General features: G+C 35.9%; 2 protein-coding genes across 5 annotated transcripts in view; both read right to left on the reverse strand.

Annotated features, from left to right (window-relative positions):
• The window catches only part of LOC137495624 (flotillin-2a-like), a 204,384-nt gene that overhangs the window by 70,688 nt on the left and 115,421 nt on the right, over positions 1–18,275 (reverse strand). The gene's annotated exons all lie outside the window — the stretch shown is intronic.
• The window catches only part of fam222ba (family with sequence similarity 222 member Ba), a 97,613-nt gene that overhangs the window by 12,300 nt on the left and 67,038 nt on the right, over positions 1–18,275 (reverse strand). For 3 of the 4 annotated variants that reach the window (XM_073950543.1, XM_021476207.2, XM_021476206.2), the window contains exon 2: positions 5,784–6,044. In XM_073950543.1, coding sequence (XP_073806644.1) covers positions 5,784–5,865 — 82 coding nt within the window. In that variant the 5' untranslated portion in view covers positions 5,866–6,044. Of the gene's footprint in view, positions 1–5,783; positions 6,045–18,275 lie in introns of those variants that run through there. The other variant, NM_001126398.1, reaches the window with a different exon arrangement.

The raw sequence follows: 18,275 nt of genomic DNA on the forward strand, positions 1-18,275 counted from the left end.
ATCCGAGTGGGTGTTCTTATATTGTCTTATATAGGGTTATTCCTCAAGGAGAAGCAAAGCCTCCTGCTTCTGTTCATCTCTGTCTTCTTATCTAAAGCCATCTCTTCCTATTCTTTTCCCGCTCGTCTCACCTTCTATTCTGCTTCCTTTAAAAGAGTTCAGAGGAAACCATCCTTCTATTTAGACAAAAGATTGTCTTCTTGCCCCAATCTACTTTTATGGCTCGTAATCCTGCATACCAAGGTGTATTCCGGCTCTTCCTGCATGCGTCTCCCTGAGGGAATCTGTGCCAGAGCCAGATGTGCTTCAGTAACATCTGGACCACAGCAGGGAGCACATGAATATGAAAGGGTCGGTTAATGACATACCATGGGATGTTTAAACCAGCATATGCATCATTAAATTAGATAATTCACGCTGCTTTAAGTGTCTGGGGCTTCTCTGAATCTTTCATATTGGGGTTTGGAAGTGAGAAAGAATCTGGACTGTGCTGTTTCACCAAATTTTAGGTGGGACATAAAGTGGCTGAGGCTTTGGAAAATGAGAGCGATGTCGCAGAGGGATATTATTTTGTTTGTAGGGTTATTTTTGTTTTTTTTATCATTATTGAATATAACATTGCATATATTAAATAATGCATTACTGTTGTCATGAGAAAATATTTCATAATTATTTTTTTTACGGCACAATAATATTAAAATCAATACTTATTCTGATGCAGAGAGCTCTTAAGCATCTTGTTTATTGACAAAAAGTTTATAAAACACTGCTTAATTTGGCACATTATATCCCCTCTACACTATTATTGCACCACTATGGGCCCTATCATACACCCGGCGCAATGTGGCGCAAGGCGCGTATAATAGTCTTTTGATAGTTTCAGCTTGGTGCAAGAGTCGTTTTGAGGCATTGCGCTACGCTGTTTAAATAGCAAATGCATTTGCGCTCATTTAGGCGCCCATAGGCATTCTGGTCTAAAAAAATAAGGCGTTCTGAGGCGCACTGCTGGCGCGTTGCTATTTTGAGAAACTAAAAAAGATTTTTCAATAGACCAAAAACAAACCCGGTCTAAAGTCGAGCGCAGAGTTGGGCCTCGCTTACACACTGCTTAATACACACAGGAAGATGTAGAGCAATGCGCAAATATCTTTACATATGAAAAAAAAAAAATATTAAGGATATATATATATAGGATATAATAAGAATATATATAGGATATAAATATAAAGGATTAAAATATTACAAAACATATAATTTCCTAGCCATAAATATGAAAAACCACTGCTTTTATGTCTTCTTCATCTCGGAAGGCTTTTTCAGTTCATTCATAAAAATTAGCTTTTGTATAATGTTATTATTATTAGCAGTATTATTTATTAAATCAATATTTATATTTGTTTTATTGAAAACAAGCTTAAATTTGCCCACCTGCAGGTTTTAGACCATATGGGGCACAGCATGTGTTTTAGGATAAAACTCCTTTTTGTTTTTAAACACACTTCGTTATTATTGTTCATTTATTCGTTTGCTGGAAATTAGAACTGAATATAGAAATAGTTTTGAAACAAATATTTGCGCTTAACAAATGAAATTAATTATTTATAGGCTAATTGATGTCTGTGCGTACAAGGTTTCCCTATCCACAAGAGCGAAAGTGAAAGTAGATTATTCATCTCTCATTCTCGGTAGATGCTCTGTTTAACTGTTTTCTGTAAAACAAAAAAACTGTTAACTGTTACCTGTTCGCTAGTATTGTTAATTCTATAACAATAACAATTCTATAATAGTCTACAGCCAGGGTTCCCAAAATTTTCCGCCCGCGACCCCTAAAATAACAATGCCAGTGATATACAACCCCCAAATTCCTATTAGGTGGTTATAAATATGCAAACATTTCTCATACAACAATAGACCTATATAAACTCAAAGCATATTGACAACACAAAAAAAGTGCAACAGTCTAACAACCATGTCATTTTTATAGTCATTTATAAATTTGTTTAATTTAATATTAACCTTAACTAAAGAGACAGGTGGACAATGTTTTCAGCACAAGTCCAGTTTAATTTTGGAGACCGCTAATTAGAGATCATTCTGAATATTCAGTTGTGGCCTGTATCTATTTGATTGCCATAAACTTAACCTGGTGTTATAAAATCAATCTCCTGCAGCTGACGCCATTGCTGTGTTGTTAATCTAAATTAAATGCACAAAATCTATAAAAAAAAATTCTGTAAATGCTGATGGCTTTTCATTTGCATGTTGTTGTTTTTTGACCATTGTAAACTACTTTATTTTTATCTGAGGATTATAGATAAAATATGGTAATTCTAATAGTTTAATAAAATTTATTTGACTTTTGAAATCACCAAGCAACCCTCATGTCATTGTCCCGCGACCCCCACTTTGGGAAGCACTGGTCTGCAGTATTAATAGTTGTTGTAATACATTAACTTTGAGTCAGTCATTCTTACTTATCAATCTAGTTCAGTAATTAAATTCTGCACAGACAAACTTCTCGTCACAACCAAACAAACAAATAAACAACCAAAAATGTATACTATAATTATACAATTCTAGAGGTTCACAGTGCATTGCAGCTTTCATAATCATAGCGTGAAAGAAAACTTGTGACTTGTTATGACAGCTCATGTTATTGGATCTTTTTTTGCTTTACAATTTTATCATGTTTTTTTTTCCATGCAGCTAAGAGGACCATCTGCCATTTACAAAATGCAAAGTGTAAGTCCTGTCGCACACTAGACATGTCTTTGAAACTCTAATAAAAATTCTAAATTGTTTTCTATGAGCGTACGCACACCAGCTGCGCCATTCGGCATCTCTCGCGCTTCAGGAGTATCGACTGCATTTAAATGATGCAAACATTGCACTACTTTTGAGCACACATTTGAATAAAAACAGCATGACATGGGCCACAAAATTGGGCCTGTGGGGCGTCTGTTGAGTGCCCCTGCTCTCTTAACAGACAATCACCCAAGGCCTCCAGTTAAAGCTCTAACTTTACTGTGCCCATCAAATTACAATTCTGCTTCTGTCTGAAAGAGGCCCAATCACAATACTTTCTCCTACCTGGAGTTCCTGTAGTTATTAATACGACTCCATCTCTTCCTGTATTCCCACTATAGTCCGAAACGCATCTTTCTGTGATTTCTGCTCTCTCCTGCAGTTAAAGATACGTCTCTCCAGCCTCTCGGTAATTGCGGCCTGATGAGGGTCTTCCTGAGGCGATGTGAGACTCATCAGTCTGCGGGCCATCGGCTCTCCCCTGGCCGCGCGTCTCCATAGCATAATTTGTCATCCTGATGGAGAGCTAATCTGACAGGATGTCTGCCCACAGACGGAGAAGGCGAGATATTCTGTCTGTACGCATCCTTTTTTCCCCCTGCACTGACTCAGTTTCTCTGTTTGTCTGACTCTCATTTTCTCTCGGCCTCTGTATGCCACTTATCTGCCTCAATCTATCTCTCTGTGAGCGGTGTGCTTCAGCAGGTGTCTGCCCTTGTAAACCGTCCTAATAAAAATCCTGGGATTTGACAATCTGTCTCTGGAAATATGATTTTGCTCGCAAACGACTGCTCGCTCTCTCGTCTTTTTTTCCCCCTCATTCCAATTCTTTTCTTTCTCCAGCTCTGTTTAGTCTTTCGTCAGACATTTATCTGCTTTTATAGATCTGTTTTCTTCTTGTCGTTTCTCACATGCACTTAAATGTCACCTTTGACGACGTCTGTGTGAATACGAGGTATTAAAACAGACACACAAAAAGCGCAGCATGAAAGAATACTCGCGCATCTGGTTCATTTGAGGCTGCGGAGAGATAGGTAAACAGCAGCATGAAAGGCATATTCACTCAAAAAGTGAAAGTTCTGTCATCATTTATTCACCTTCATGTCGTTCCAAACCTGTATGACTTACTTTCTTCTGCTGAAGGTGAAAGGATTGACTGCTCTATAGCATTGAAAGAAGAGTTGATCAAAAGCACCAAAAAAAGTAGCAATTAAGTTGCGTTTTACATGCATTTATTTTAGATTAATCTTTATTTCTTAATTTTTTAATGAGTCGTACCAAGTAAGGTTTAATTTATTTCATTCATTCGTTTTCTTGTCGGCTTAGTCCCTTTATTAATCCGGGGTCCCCACATCAGAATGAACCACCAACTTATCAAGCATGTTTCTATGCAGCGGATGCCCTTCCAGCCGCAACCCATCTCTGGGAAACATCCACACACACACTCATACCCTTTGGACAATTTAGCCTACCCAATTCACCTGTACCGCATGTCTTTGGACTTTGAAAGAAACAAGAGCACCCTGAGGAAACCCACGCGAACTCCACACAGAAACGCCAACTGAGCCGAGGTTCAAACCAGTGACCTTCTTGCTGTGAGGCGACAGCACTACCTACTGCGCCACTGCATCGCCTTAATTTATTTCATTTGTGGAAATTAGTTGTCCCCATTTCTTTGTTGTAATATAGTAAAAGCAACATCAGATTATGCTCCAGAGTTCACTTGGACATGTCCTGCATTGTTTCCTTTTTAGCAGTCTGTTTTTGATTCATTTTCAGCAATTACATATATTAAAATTGATCTGTCTCTGTTAATTTGCCTGCTTGGAGTTCTACCCCCTGACTGTGAGCTACCATTTAGTTTATCTGAATTAATGGCCTTTCTGTCATTATTAGCTGTATCTTGTTGCAGTGGAAGTCTCCTCAACCCCCATCCCATACTCAGGGCTATTCAATTGTCGGCCCTCAGGGCGAACCCTGCTCCCGAAGCAATCCAGCCCTAACAAATAGTGTGACCAAGACATCAAAAATAAATTTAGTTCAGTCGAAAAATAGTCGCTATAGTTATGAACTGATGTGGGTCTGTTCAATACAGCACGAACTACGACAGAATTTTGCAAGCACAAGTCGCTTTGGACATAAATGTCTGCTAAATGACTAAATGTATTTTCCATTACTTTTCCAGGCCTGTCAAAATTCCATGACATTTCCAGATTTTCCATGACCTTATGAACCCTGATTATCATAAAGGTTTAAAAAAAAATAATAAATAAATAATAATAATAAAAGTAAAAAACTGCAAGTACTGCAGGACCCTGTAATGTACATTTATGACTGCAAAAATATACATGTATAGGTTAAAATCCAAAATCAAACAAAAAGTGCTCAGGGGTAGCTAAAATAATGTGTCGGTGCTCTTTGGGTAAGGGATTCAAAAGAATAGACAGCAAAAAATCAGTCCAAAGCACTCGAAAAATGTAAAAAATATTTTGAATAAAAAATATTTTTCCACATTTTTCAAGTGCCTTGAGCAGATTTTAGCTGTTTATACATGTAAAGGTGTTTGTTTTATAGTTCATTATTATTCTAAAAATAAGAGCACAGTTTTTCTAAAGAACAGCGCCTGAACATGATTACAAACAAGATCTCTTTACACAACAGTTCGAAAGACAAGTTCATATTGAGCGAGTTGCATTTACACACAACCTTGTCTGTTTTTTGCTTCACAAATGAATCTAGTTCCATTAAACGGTACTAAACTGTGAACTAAACTGTGTAGTTTTGTCTATGATTTGATCTGAATTAATTGAGCGAGTCTTTGATTCAGTGAGTCTGTGAGTCATGGATTCAGTGATGACTTTCATTAACACTTGCTTTTCTTTTTTAATGACTCAACAATCATTTCACCAAATGATACAGTAGATACTGTTGCTAAATACTGTTTAAATATTGGAGTGTGTGTGTGTTTGTGTACTTACATTTCTGAAGTCCAGTGTTCATCTGCGAGTGGGGGTGGAGCTGAAGGGAGAGATCACCTGGCCCTGGCAGACAGGCCAGCATCTCATACACACACACACTCACTCACACACACACACACACTCTCACACACACCCACCCACCCACACCCACCCCCACACACACACACGCACACAAACACACACACACACACACACACACACACACACACACACACACGCACTCACTCCTAGAGCGACATGGGCCACACACTCCTCCTCACACTACAGAGAAAAAAAAAGAGAGAGAGAGAGAAATTAGACATTATTCTAAGCGTCTCATTAACAAGTTCAAGCTCAACACTGTATCAAAAACTAATACAACTTGTTGCCATTGACATGCATCACATTTCTGTAGTGCTGCAATCGGTAGCCCCGCTCAAAATCTGAAATCTCATTGGTCCAAAATGTCACATCACAAAACTGCTAAACCTCTGATATGCTCTGATTAGCTGGTGATGTACACTACCTTACAAAAATCTTGTCGTCGATCCCAGTTGTAAGAGCAACAAATAATAACTTGACTTCTGGTTGAAAATTGGCAGAAGGTCGATTTTTCCGATAAATAATCTGTTGAACTGAATCCCAATCATCACAAATACTGCAGAAGACCAATTGGAACCCGCATGGGCCCAAGATTCTCACAGAAATCAGTCAAGTTTGGTGAAGAAAAAATCATGGCTTGGGGTTAATTCAGTATGGGGGCATGTGAGAGATCTGCAGAGTGGATGGCAACTTCAACAGCCTGAGGTAACAAGATATTTGTGCTGCCAATCACATTATAAACCACAGGAGAGGACAAATTCTTCAGCAGGATAGCGCTCCTTTTCATACTTCAGCCTTCATATCAAAGTTCCTGAAAGCAAAGAAGGCCAAGGAGCTCCAGGATTGGCCAGCGCAGTGACCAGACATGAATACTATTGAGCATGTCTAAGGTAAAATGGAGGAGGAGGCACTGAAGATGAATCAAAATAATCCTGACCATGACTTTATATTCTATACTGTACAGTATTTCTTTTAAGTGACTTTTGTCTAAGCTAAGGTCATGATTAAATCAATAAAAATCAAGGCATGATCATATTTTATTTTGGTAAAATAAGTGTTTGCTTTTCATATAAGTCACTTTTGATACCAAATGATCAACTAGAAGTCAAGTTATTATTTGTTGTTCCTACAACTTGGATAGGCGACAACTCTTGTCAGGTAGCGTACAGCTTTCTGCATTCAGTGTAGACCAAAAAAAATAAAAAAGACTTTTTCAGTGTCAGTCCTAACTAAATCTATAAAAAAATATTGTTAATAAAGATGAAATTAATTAAATAAATACAAACATTAATATAAAACACAATATATACATACAGTTGCGTTACAACAAAATCTGAGCTGTCTTATAGCAGTTTCCATAATATATTCTGCTATTTACACCGAGATTTTCTGGTCTCCGTGAAGGTGGTTTACACAATCCGTACAGTATAAAGTACAACAGAAATCCGGCTGACAGACTTGACTTGGCAAGGACACAGTGTTTATATAAAAGCTTTTAGATTTACATGATTAAAAACGTTCACAGCCCCACAATACAGAACAGTCCATAATACAAAAACAAGGCAGAAACAATCCTTTCACACATCTACAATTAGCTACATGCTAACAATTAATATGTATAAACATAAAATGATAAAACATCTACAAATTGTTTGTGAGGATTGCGAACTGAAGGATGATTATCCTTCATTAAAATAAATGGTCAGTAATTTGAGTTTAAACAAGATTCTTTTCAAAACAAACCAATTAAAAATGTCTCTTTTACCCTCTGAAAGGCGAGATTAAAAAGAGACGGTGAGCATTAAAAGCTTACTGTAAGAAAAGGTGCAAAGTTTAATGACTCACATTCATGTTCTGGATAATTTACCAAGATAACAGGAGCAAGAGACAATTACCGTCTGTCAGTTTGACACACACATTTTCACTGAATTCATTAAAACTTAGCAAGTCTTCTAATCAAGTGCGCCACGAGCAAGACATTCAAACATTAATTCAAAACGTCCACACATTTATTTGAAAAATGAGCAGCATGCCATGTAAACAAAGTTTCTGTTGCAAATCCAGTAACAAACTCTACCATGTTTACTTCAAAGCTTTGGATTCAGATTCATTTATCCACCAACAAATCATCAAGTGAAGGCTGGGATATCAGGATATCAAAACATGCTCCTTTAATCATCCTTTATGTCAGCCAAATGTGCTCAGAGTAGCAAAAAAATCCATCACGTACCTTCCCTTTCCAAACCACTCTCACTAATCGTACAGCAGCAGGCAAAACGCACTTAATATCAAATCTGAACTTCAATTTTAACATCAAACACAGCAGCTGGGGAGCTCTGACCAAGCCTCGGGCGCTTCATCTCTCTCCTCACCTCAACCCATCGTCCTATCGAATGAGTGCTGCGATCTAACATGACCTCTGCTAAACTCTAAACTTTCACATTTCAATCTTTCATTTCAGCCGGCCGAGAATCAGACCACTGAGAACATTCCCAACAGCTATTAAACATAGTAATTGACTGGTTGTGCAGACGCTTGCTTGTGTGTAAAAAAAACTAATTCACTTGCACAGAATAGAAGGAATTGTCTTGACCAGTTTTCCTACCGCAACAGGATTTTCTGTTGACAACTTGCTTATTTTATATTGATCTGTGCACATTGTGAAGTATGACTGATTAAAATTCCTCTCTATATTCCTCTCTCTATAAAAATAACAAAAACTTTCCTTTACAGCCTTGATTCTGAAAAAAAAGATTTGTTTTAGCTTTTATTTTATCATGGGAGAGAAGAAATAGGAAATAAACAAAAAAGAGATTCAATTGGGAAAGAATCAAAAGGGTTTTTTACTGAAAAGAAAATTGGAAACTAAGTTTGTGCTTATTCTCTTAATGAGTTCTGGGTGTGCTTTGAGTATAACATGCATTAAACCAATCAACCATTAAACCTAGTCTCATCTCCCAATCCCTTTACGAGTTGCGTCGCGCCTTGCCGCACATGTTTATTTAGATGGCAGACTTTGTAAGAGGAAAAACTAAATGCTTCACTTGCGAGAAAACAGTTAAACAGACCCTCTGCAGCACAAGGATAAAGAACAAGTCTCCTACATTCGTCCTCTTTACTTTCTCTTTATTTTACTTTTACCTTTTACTTTACTCCTTTACTTTATAGATAAGGAAACGATGTTGTACTCACTCCACTGAAGACATTGATTATTCTACATATTTAATTTTGTTTACTATGTGCAAAGATTTGTTTTAAAAATATTTCTACATTCAGTTCTAATTTCCAGCAAAAAAAAAAAGAATAATAATAACGAAGTGTCATCAAACAACATTCTTATGCCCCATATGGTAATGCAGACGTCTCATAAACCTGACAGGTATACAAATCTAAACTAGTTTTTATCGAAACAAATATAAATATAATAAATAATACTGCTAATAATAGCATTATAATAATGCAAATTGTCATGGATGAACTGAAAAAAAAAACAGATGAAGAGGAAATGGTGGCAGTGGCTTTTATATTTATGTTGAAAATAATCATTTTTGTCACATTTTAATCCTTTAATTTTTCTCCATTTGTAAAGATATTTGTGTATTGCTGTACATTCTGTGTGTTTTAAACAATGTGTAAGCATTTGGACCTGCATAGGCGCAACACTAACGTGCTCTGCGCTGGACTTTAGACCAGCTTTCAGTTGGTCAGTGGCGCAGTCTATTTCAATTCCTCAAAAAAGCAACGCACCAATGATGCACCTTAACACACCTTTTTTTAGACTGGAACACCCATGAGTCCACAAAGTGGCCCAAATAGATTTGCTATTTAAACAACGTGGAGAAAAACTGAAAAGTTACTGTTGCGCTGGTCAGAAAACAGTAAAAAATCATGCCAAACATGTCTTGCTCTATATTACGCTGGGTGTATGAAAGGGGCCTGAGTATTTAAAACAGCTACTATTATTTAACACCATTCAAAATACAAAATTTAAAAAAAAATTAATTCAAAGCAGCATTTTGAATAAAATTATCCAATTTTTAACAAAGATTTTCAATTGTGCATAAAGCAATAATATAGTAATATAAAGTATATATTATATAAGTTAGCCAATCACATCATGTCTCGAGGAAAAATCACACCACAATTATTAAAGCGGATCAAGAAATCTATTTAACAACTCTTTAGTTTATGCACATATTTTATAATGGGATAAAATGTATCTACTCAATTGAATATTCAAGGTTGACAGCGCATTCGAGTCATGTTGAGAGAGATTAGAATAATGTCACATTCATTATGATATTTATGAATCTGTGTGAACGACACAAGGCATCTGCGTACATCCAAGCACATGCACACTCTACATGCATGTTTATTGCAATAAAATTGATGTATTATTTTGGTGTATTTATAGATACTATGATTAGATTAGCATATTAATTGCATTCATTTGATTATGTGCAAATGCAGTCATTGATAATGTACACTCTCAGAAATAAAGGTACGCGAGCTGTCATTGGGGTGGTACTTTTTCAAAAGGTACACATTTGTACCTAAAAGGTCAATCTAAATACCTCATGGATACATATTTGTATCTAAAAAGTACAAAAGTGTTCCTCTTTTTTTTTTTTTAGGTACTAATATATACTTTTTGAAAAAGATTTCAAATATTTTTTTTATACCAATATATACCTTTGAGGTACCGATATGTACCCTTTAAGTACAAATATGTACCTTATGAAAAGGTACCACCCCAGTGACAGCTCGCGTACCTTTATTTCTGAGAGTGTAGTATAGTTTTGGGGAGAAAATACATTTATTTATTATTCCTGCGCATAACAGTTTCACTCAAAAGCACACTGAATCTCAAAAACCTTCTGATGGGCTGTGACCGAGTGACGTTACAAAGAAATTTGGCATGTGTGATGACACCTGTTGATGGACACCTGTCATATCACCCCGCTCTCAGTGTGCTGGGACACTTTCCACCCTCTCTGACAGAACTGGCACAAGCAATAACAGCGATGGACGGTGTCTGATGATTCATGGTGAAAAACCCGGCATGTGCTGCATCCTCACACTGACACCAGACAAAAACAATCCATTAAAACATGGATTAGTAGACAAACAGTTCAGACAAGAAGCAATTATGCAGCAAACTACTCTCTGACAGGGCAATACAAGGCCAGCCAGACAAAGCTCTGAGAGAGAGCGAGAGAGAAAAAAAGAGTTAGTATGTAGTGAAAGGTCACGATAGCAGCTCATTAAAATCCTGCCAGTGCACTAACAACACAGCAGGGCTTGATACAAACATACAATACTGCTTCTCTATCTGATATACCTGAGAAAAGAGCTCTAATCTCAAACCCTGCCACACTGTCTACACCGGCTGCTGTTTTCCGAAGGTGCTTTATAAGTGACTGATTAGCAACACAGTATGAGAAACTTGACACAGTATTGACTTCAGTGGAGTTGAAGATAGCATGTTGCTAATCTAATTGCGCAGTGGTACATTCAAAATACATAGTATGGTCAAATACTCCTCTTCAATTACACTGACCTTTCTTTATCAATTTTTGAATACAACTTTGGATTGATACAGACTTTTTCTAGGGCTGCACAATTAATTGAAATTAAATCAAGTGATGGTTATTCAGCAATCAATGGTGATTCAGCAAAAGCTTTGATTCTCATGCACATATTGTAGGGGAAACACAGCTCTGTGATCAGTAGTAACTCTCCTCCAAAGACCAGAGGGCGCACTTGTGCATAAACTGCACATACACCACAAAGAAGAGATTCTAAAAAGCTAACAGAGCAGAGGGTTCAACAGCTTTCACTGATTCAGACATGACTATGAAGTCATCAGAATAAATTTTAGTCACTTGTGACTCGACTGAAGCGATGAGGTGGGTTTGGAGTAAACGAGTGTTGATAAATGTGCTATTTAATTAGCCATAACTAGGCATAGAACGATAACCGGTTTCAAGGTTTTAAAACTGACAACATTTTCTGTTATACCTTTCCTATGGTATATTTTAGTTTTTATATGTTTTTATGACTATTTTATTTTGTCTTTAGGGCAACAGTATCTCCACATCAAAGCTATTGGTCAGGCAATGATTCAACAAACATCTGAAAAACAAATCATTTTTTATCTTATCTTTTTAACTTATCTTTTTGAAACTAATGAAGACAATTGTTTAGTTGAATTATTTAGCCTGACATGTACACTGTTACAAAATACTTTAAATGTTTATTAAAATTAAATGTACTGTGTTAAAAGGGGATAAAGTTGTTGTTTTTCACCCCGACATTTAAAAATATATATTTTCACGCAGTAAATCACACCGCCGTAGTACCGTGAAACCATGATATTTTTATTTAAGGTCATCATACCATCAGAATCTTAACACCAGCCCATGCCTAGCCATAACTCACAGAGAAGAGATACAAACAGCTTTCAAATCACAGAATGATCATCTTCTATTTCAGTATGGCACTGATTAAAATCGTCTTCGACTTTTAGCATAGCTTGTCAGTGAACTATATGTCTCCATCTGAAAAAGGTGCTGGAGATTTACTGCTGATTACAAAGCTGCTTTACTGACAGAATGCGCATGAAAATCACCTTTGATTAATCATGCAGCCCTACATTTTTCTTTGATTGATTTGTCCACTTATGATGGATCATTCATCCGCTCCTCTCAGCCTGAGATCAAGATGCACGCATGATCGCCAATGTAGTCTACTGTAGTGAACAAAACCTGCATAAGCTGTGAATAACTAATAATGAAGTTTTAAATAACGTTCAGCTTGTTGAACAGAGCGATCGTTTGGGAGCCGTGCGGGAAGAATGATTTGCATGTTTTTTATTTCTTAAAGTGATGTCAGCCTTGACATGAGCGTACTCGGCTGTAAAAGTGAAGCCAGTGCGAACATCATTTAAATGATCATATCGCATTGAAAAGTTATGATTACGACAAGCAATTGATATGTTTTTTTTCTTTCACAGCGAACACAAAGTGTTGTGCATGTAAATAAATGTTTACTGGGTCAGTATAACTAGTCTAGTCTATACAATGAATTTAATGCAATAGGGACTCTGAAAAACTGACAAATGTCTCATTTTACCAGTGAAAACAAATGGTCTAATAATGTTGTCCCTGAGAAATGACAAGCATATGTCTCTGACTTAACAATTCAACTAATTTTAACCAACAGTAGACCGACACATAAGCCTAATATTATTGTTTTTGTTTTACCATATGTCTGAGAAATATCAATAATAATAGCCTACTCATATTTACCTTTATTTTACATCTACAGAATCATGAAAAAAATCATGATCTTGATTTTAGCCAGAATCGTGCAGCCATGAGATTATTAGTCACACATAAAAATAACTAATGGCTGTAATTTTAATTTCAATGTTTTCTACAGATATGCCTTTTTTTGTGTAAAAATTTGATTTAAGCAACCATTCAAAAGAAAATAATAAATAAATAAAATATTCAACCATTTATTCAGTATGTATTTAGTTTGGAAAAATGTGTCATTTCTAATGTTTAATTTAAAAAGATTTTAAATTACTTTAAAAGTTACTTCTTTAAACATTATTCATTTGTTTTTTTTTTAAATGTATTTTTAATTTTTCCACCCCCCACAAAAAAAACATTATTCAGTAAAACTGTTTTCTACATTCATAAGAAATGAGCATCAATTCAGCATATTTAAATATCTGAAGCTCTTAAGTATATAACCATTTATTTATAAATTATATTCACTATTTAATCATTTTAAAATAAAATATCATTCATTTATTCATTTTCTTTTTGGCTTAGTCCCTTTATTAATCCGGGGTCGCCACAGAGGAATGAACCACCTTAAAATATAAAATGTAATATATTTTCACGTCATTTAAAAATTTTACTGTATTTTCGTCAAAAAAAACGGAGCCCTGATTACCATGACAAGGCATGGACCAGTATAAGATTCTGACGGTATGATAAACTTGAATAAAAATATCCCGGTTTCACAGTATCATGGTATTGTGATTACTGCTACAAAATAAGTTCTTTTTAGGGTGCTTTCACACCTGTAGATTGATTGTTTTGTTCGGAAACAAGGATTAAAATCGTTACCATGTTGCTTTTTGCTCTTAGTGTAGTTCGCTTTCATACGGCAAAGATTCTAAATGGACCAAAATAGCTAAAGTCACGTGTGAGTAAACTCTCCTCACATTGGTCCTTATTTTAATCTATGACAAAGAGCAATAAGACAATATAAGTGAAAAGGTGCACTTCAAATATTAATGGTGACATCCACAGACATTAAAACTTGCTCATACACAGCCGTTCGCTAGAATTATGCATTATAGGCTTTACAGAGAGTAATAACAGGTCTCGTTTGCCCAGTTAGCGCAGTTTGTTTGGCATATGTGAACAGGGCAATCGCGCTCTGTTCCGCGCCAAAGTAATCGCTCCGAGATCGCCTGAATGAGATGGTCTCAGCTCGAATGAAACGAACCCTGGAGCGGTTCGATTGCAGTGAGAAAGCGATCCGATCCGAGCGCGGTTATATCACAGTGTTTTATGGATATGTAATAGGCATAAGGCTATATGAAGAGAGAATTATGAGTAAGGCGGGAAGTTTCGTGAGTCTCCGGATGCCCGCAAACGAGTGATGATCTCCCAGTAATCTCGCGTCTCCGTCCCGGTCCTCAAATAGGCATCGTCACGCACCCTTCTCACCACTCCCCACCGCATCTCTCCTCAGAATCGTCGCGCGCGCGCACCTTGTCAATTACCACCAAACCACCACCTCTCCTGACAGCTGAGCGGGACGCTGCAAAATAAACCCTGACACTCTGACCAATGAGAGGAGAGTTTACTCGCACGTGACTTGTTTTAGCTCTTTTGGTCCGATTAGAAACTTTGCAGTGTGAAAGGGAACCGCTCCAAGAGCAAAGAGCAACAATGTAACATTTGTAATCTCTGTAATTCGGTCAATTTTTCTAAATGGTAAACAGCACCGTGTAATATTTTCAGCATGCTTCCACTTTCACATTTGAGTTCTTTTACACACTAGAATTTGTTTTAATCAGGCTGAGACTACCTTATTCAGGCAATCTCGGACTAATTGTTTTGGCACGATTGCTGGATTCACATATGCCAAACTAACTGTGCCAACCAGTAGCTTTTGATGTGGAGGTTCCTTTTCTGCTGGATGTACTGTTGTAAAAAACTGGAAGAAAAATTTGTTGCAAAAAATGTGAAAAGAAAACAGACAAAATATCTATATTTACCTTAGAATCGGTATAACAGAAAACTTTAGCGGTTTTAAAACCTTGACTTTTCCAATGCGCAGTATACCTTGACCTCGGTTATCAACCCATGCCTGACCATGACCAAGTCTTCTTTCAAAATCAATAAAAAATCTGGCAGACCACAATCCTCTGAATACAGACCAAAAGCTGCATCAGACAAATCCTGATTGCCGGAGAGCAAGTCAAACCACACGCAAAATACACCTCCACAGCCGGTGGAGGGAGAGAAAGACAGGAAGAGGGAAAGTGAGGCTATGACTGGGGATGTTTGGGTCAGACCGCATCTGATAAAAGACTCTTTCTCCACCGCTCTTTCTCTTTCTTTGTGTGCACGGGAGGATAGAGGGAGGGTGTATGTAGGAGAAGAAAGGATAGAGGGAGGAAAAGCGGAGTGGAAGTGAGCTATTTAGAAAATGACTACGGTAAGCTGTAATCAGGCTCTGGTGGGGCTGAGCTCTGGAGCTCAGACAATCTGCCTACACCGGCCTTTACGCTCAGGAAAAACACAGGCTAATTACACTAAAATATACACATACAATAGAGAGAGAGAGCAAGAAAGAAATCCAATGCACGCTCGCAAGTACAGTTTCCCAGGAACACAAAAAGCTATTGAGTGAAATGACTTTTCAGGGGAAGAGTGGAGAGGAGAGATTGTGATTATCATTTATGAGGACTATGGAGGAGGACGTGAGGTGGGCGGTGGGTGAGAGCATACATTTAGATTTTTTCAAAAGAGACGAGCTTTACCCTTGAATATGAGAGCCGCTCAATAGGAGGGAGAGAAAGAGACGTTGCTTGTAAATAAATGTTCACATCAGCGCAGACCCATTTAGAGCATCAATTTATAGAAGGCTGAATAGATTGTGCTGTAGCTGCATGTGGAGGATGCGCTGGCATGCCGCTGTCAGCGTGTTATTGATGACTTAAGCACATCACCTGAACGCAACACTTTCACAGGATATTTTTTATACTGTGAGCGATATTGCGAAAGTTTTTTTTAGTCTAACAGTGTCAGCGTCAGAAAGACTGTAGCTAATACTAACAGCATGTGTTTCTGTGATGCTGCAACAGAAAGAAAGAAAGAAAGAAAGAAAGAAAGAAATAATAAATTAATAAATTAATAGAAAGAAAGAAAAATAGATAAAATAAATAAAAATAGAAATAAATAGATAAATGAAAGAAAGAAAGAAAGAAAGAAAGAATAAAAAAGAAAGAAGAAGAAAATAAATTAATGAAAATTAGAAAGAAAGAAAGAAAAAATTAATGAAATATAAATAAATAAATAGAAAGAAAGAATGAAATAATAAATAAACAAATAAATAAATTAGTAGAAAGAAAGAAAGAAAAAAGAAAGAAAAATAGAAATAAATAAATAAAAAATAGAAATAAATAGATAAATAGAAAGAAAGTAAGAAAGAATGAAAGAAATAATAAATAAATAAATAGAAAGAAAGAAAAATTGAAATAAATTAGTAAAAAAATAGAATTAAATAAATAAATAATAAAAATAAATAAATAAAAATAGAAATAAATAAATAGATAAATAGAAAGAAAGAAAGAATAAATAAAAAAAGATAAATAAATAAAATAAATAAATAGAAAGAAAGCAAGAAAGAAAGAAAGAAGAAATAAATATAAATATAAATAAATAAATAAAAACAGAAACAAATAAATAAATAAAAATAGAAATAAATAGATAAATAGAAAGAAAGAAAGAAAGAAAGAAAGAAAGAAAGAAAGAAAGAAAGAAAGAAAGAAAGAAAGAAAGAAAGAAAGAAAGAAAGAAAGAAAGAAAGAAAAAATTGTAAAGGAAAAAAGAAGAAATAAATAAACGAATGAATAAATAAATAAATAATAATAAATAAATAAACAGAAATAAAGAATAAATAAAAATAGAAATAAATAAACACAAATAGAAATGAATAAATAAATAAATAGAAATAAATAAATGAAATAAAAATAGAAATAAATAAATAAATAGATAAATAGAAAGAAAGAAAGAAAGAAAGAAAGAAAGAAAGAAAGAAAGAAAGAAAGAAAGAAAGAAAGAAAGAAAGAAAGAAAGAAAAGAAGGAGAGGAGGGGTAATGCGGACTTGAATAAGAGCGAGAGAAAAATGTGTGAAGTCTCTATTTAGAGAGAAAGTAATGAAGCGCTGACACCTCTCTAATTAAAGGTGAGCAGAAATGAAAGGATAATAGAAGAGGTGAAAATTATTAATACTTAAAACAGAAATTCTCTGCGTCTGAACACTTCAAAGCAGACACTCGCTTATAATTAGATGCTTGTTTGGCCATCATGAACAATACAGCAAAACTGCGGCGATGAACATGCATGCTATTATTATTGTAGGCATTTCAAAATGGCAATGAATAATTAGTGATACCCTGAGGGGTGGAATTAGTGATTTAGTGATCTTAATCAAATTCCAGGTATAGGTCAAACACACAAACTATTGCTGCATACAAACTGCTTTCAGAGGTTTCAGGGCACGTCCAAATACAAATTCTGCTTCTCTGGACATTCTTGCATCTGATCAAATGAAAGAACATAATGTAAAAGCCTACATATGGGCACATTTCTCTGCTTTTGAGTTTCTTGGGACAGTCTTTCACTGACACTGAAGGTATTCGCCTCATCCTTCACACACGAGTGGGCATAGACATTTGAATGTCTTTGGCTCAAGACTTCCGGTTTCATTCATTTTCATTTATTTGTTAAAAACAGCTGGTTCTGATGTTGCAAACTGATATTTTCCTATTATATTATTCTGCTTTGTATAGTCATGAACACACTAGTTTGTAGAGCAAGTAATTTGACCGTTTTCTGCCATTTATTATTCCTAGTCATTTCTCCCGTAGGCAACTGAATCAGACGTTCTAAAACAATCGCAAAATCGAGTCCACTTCCACATTGTAGACTAAGGCCAATAACAAAACTCAAGATCTCTCCCCCTCAATGAGCAGGGAATGAGCATTTGAAGTTTGATACATTTAAGAAATGCATTTTGTTTAAGCAGGTAAAATTAATTATTCAGTACGCAAGCTTTTATTTAAAGGCAAAACTGAACACATGTGCAGCAGC

This window comes from Danio rerio, chromosome 5 (genome assembly GCF_049306965.1).
Source record: "Danio rerio strain Tuebingen ecotype United States chromosome 5, GRCz12tu, whole genome shotgun sequence".
In the NCBI taxonomy this organism is placed as follows: domain Eukaryota; kingdom Metazoa; phylum Chordata; class Actinopteri; order Cypriniformes; family Danionidae; genus Danio; species Danio rerio.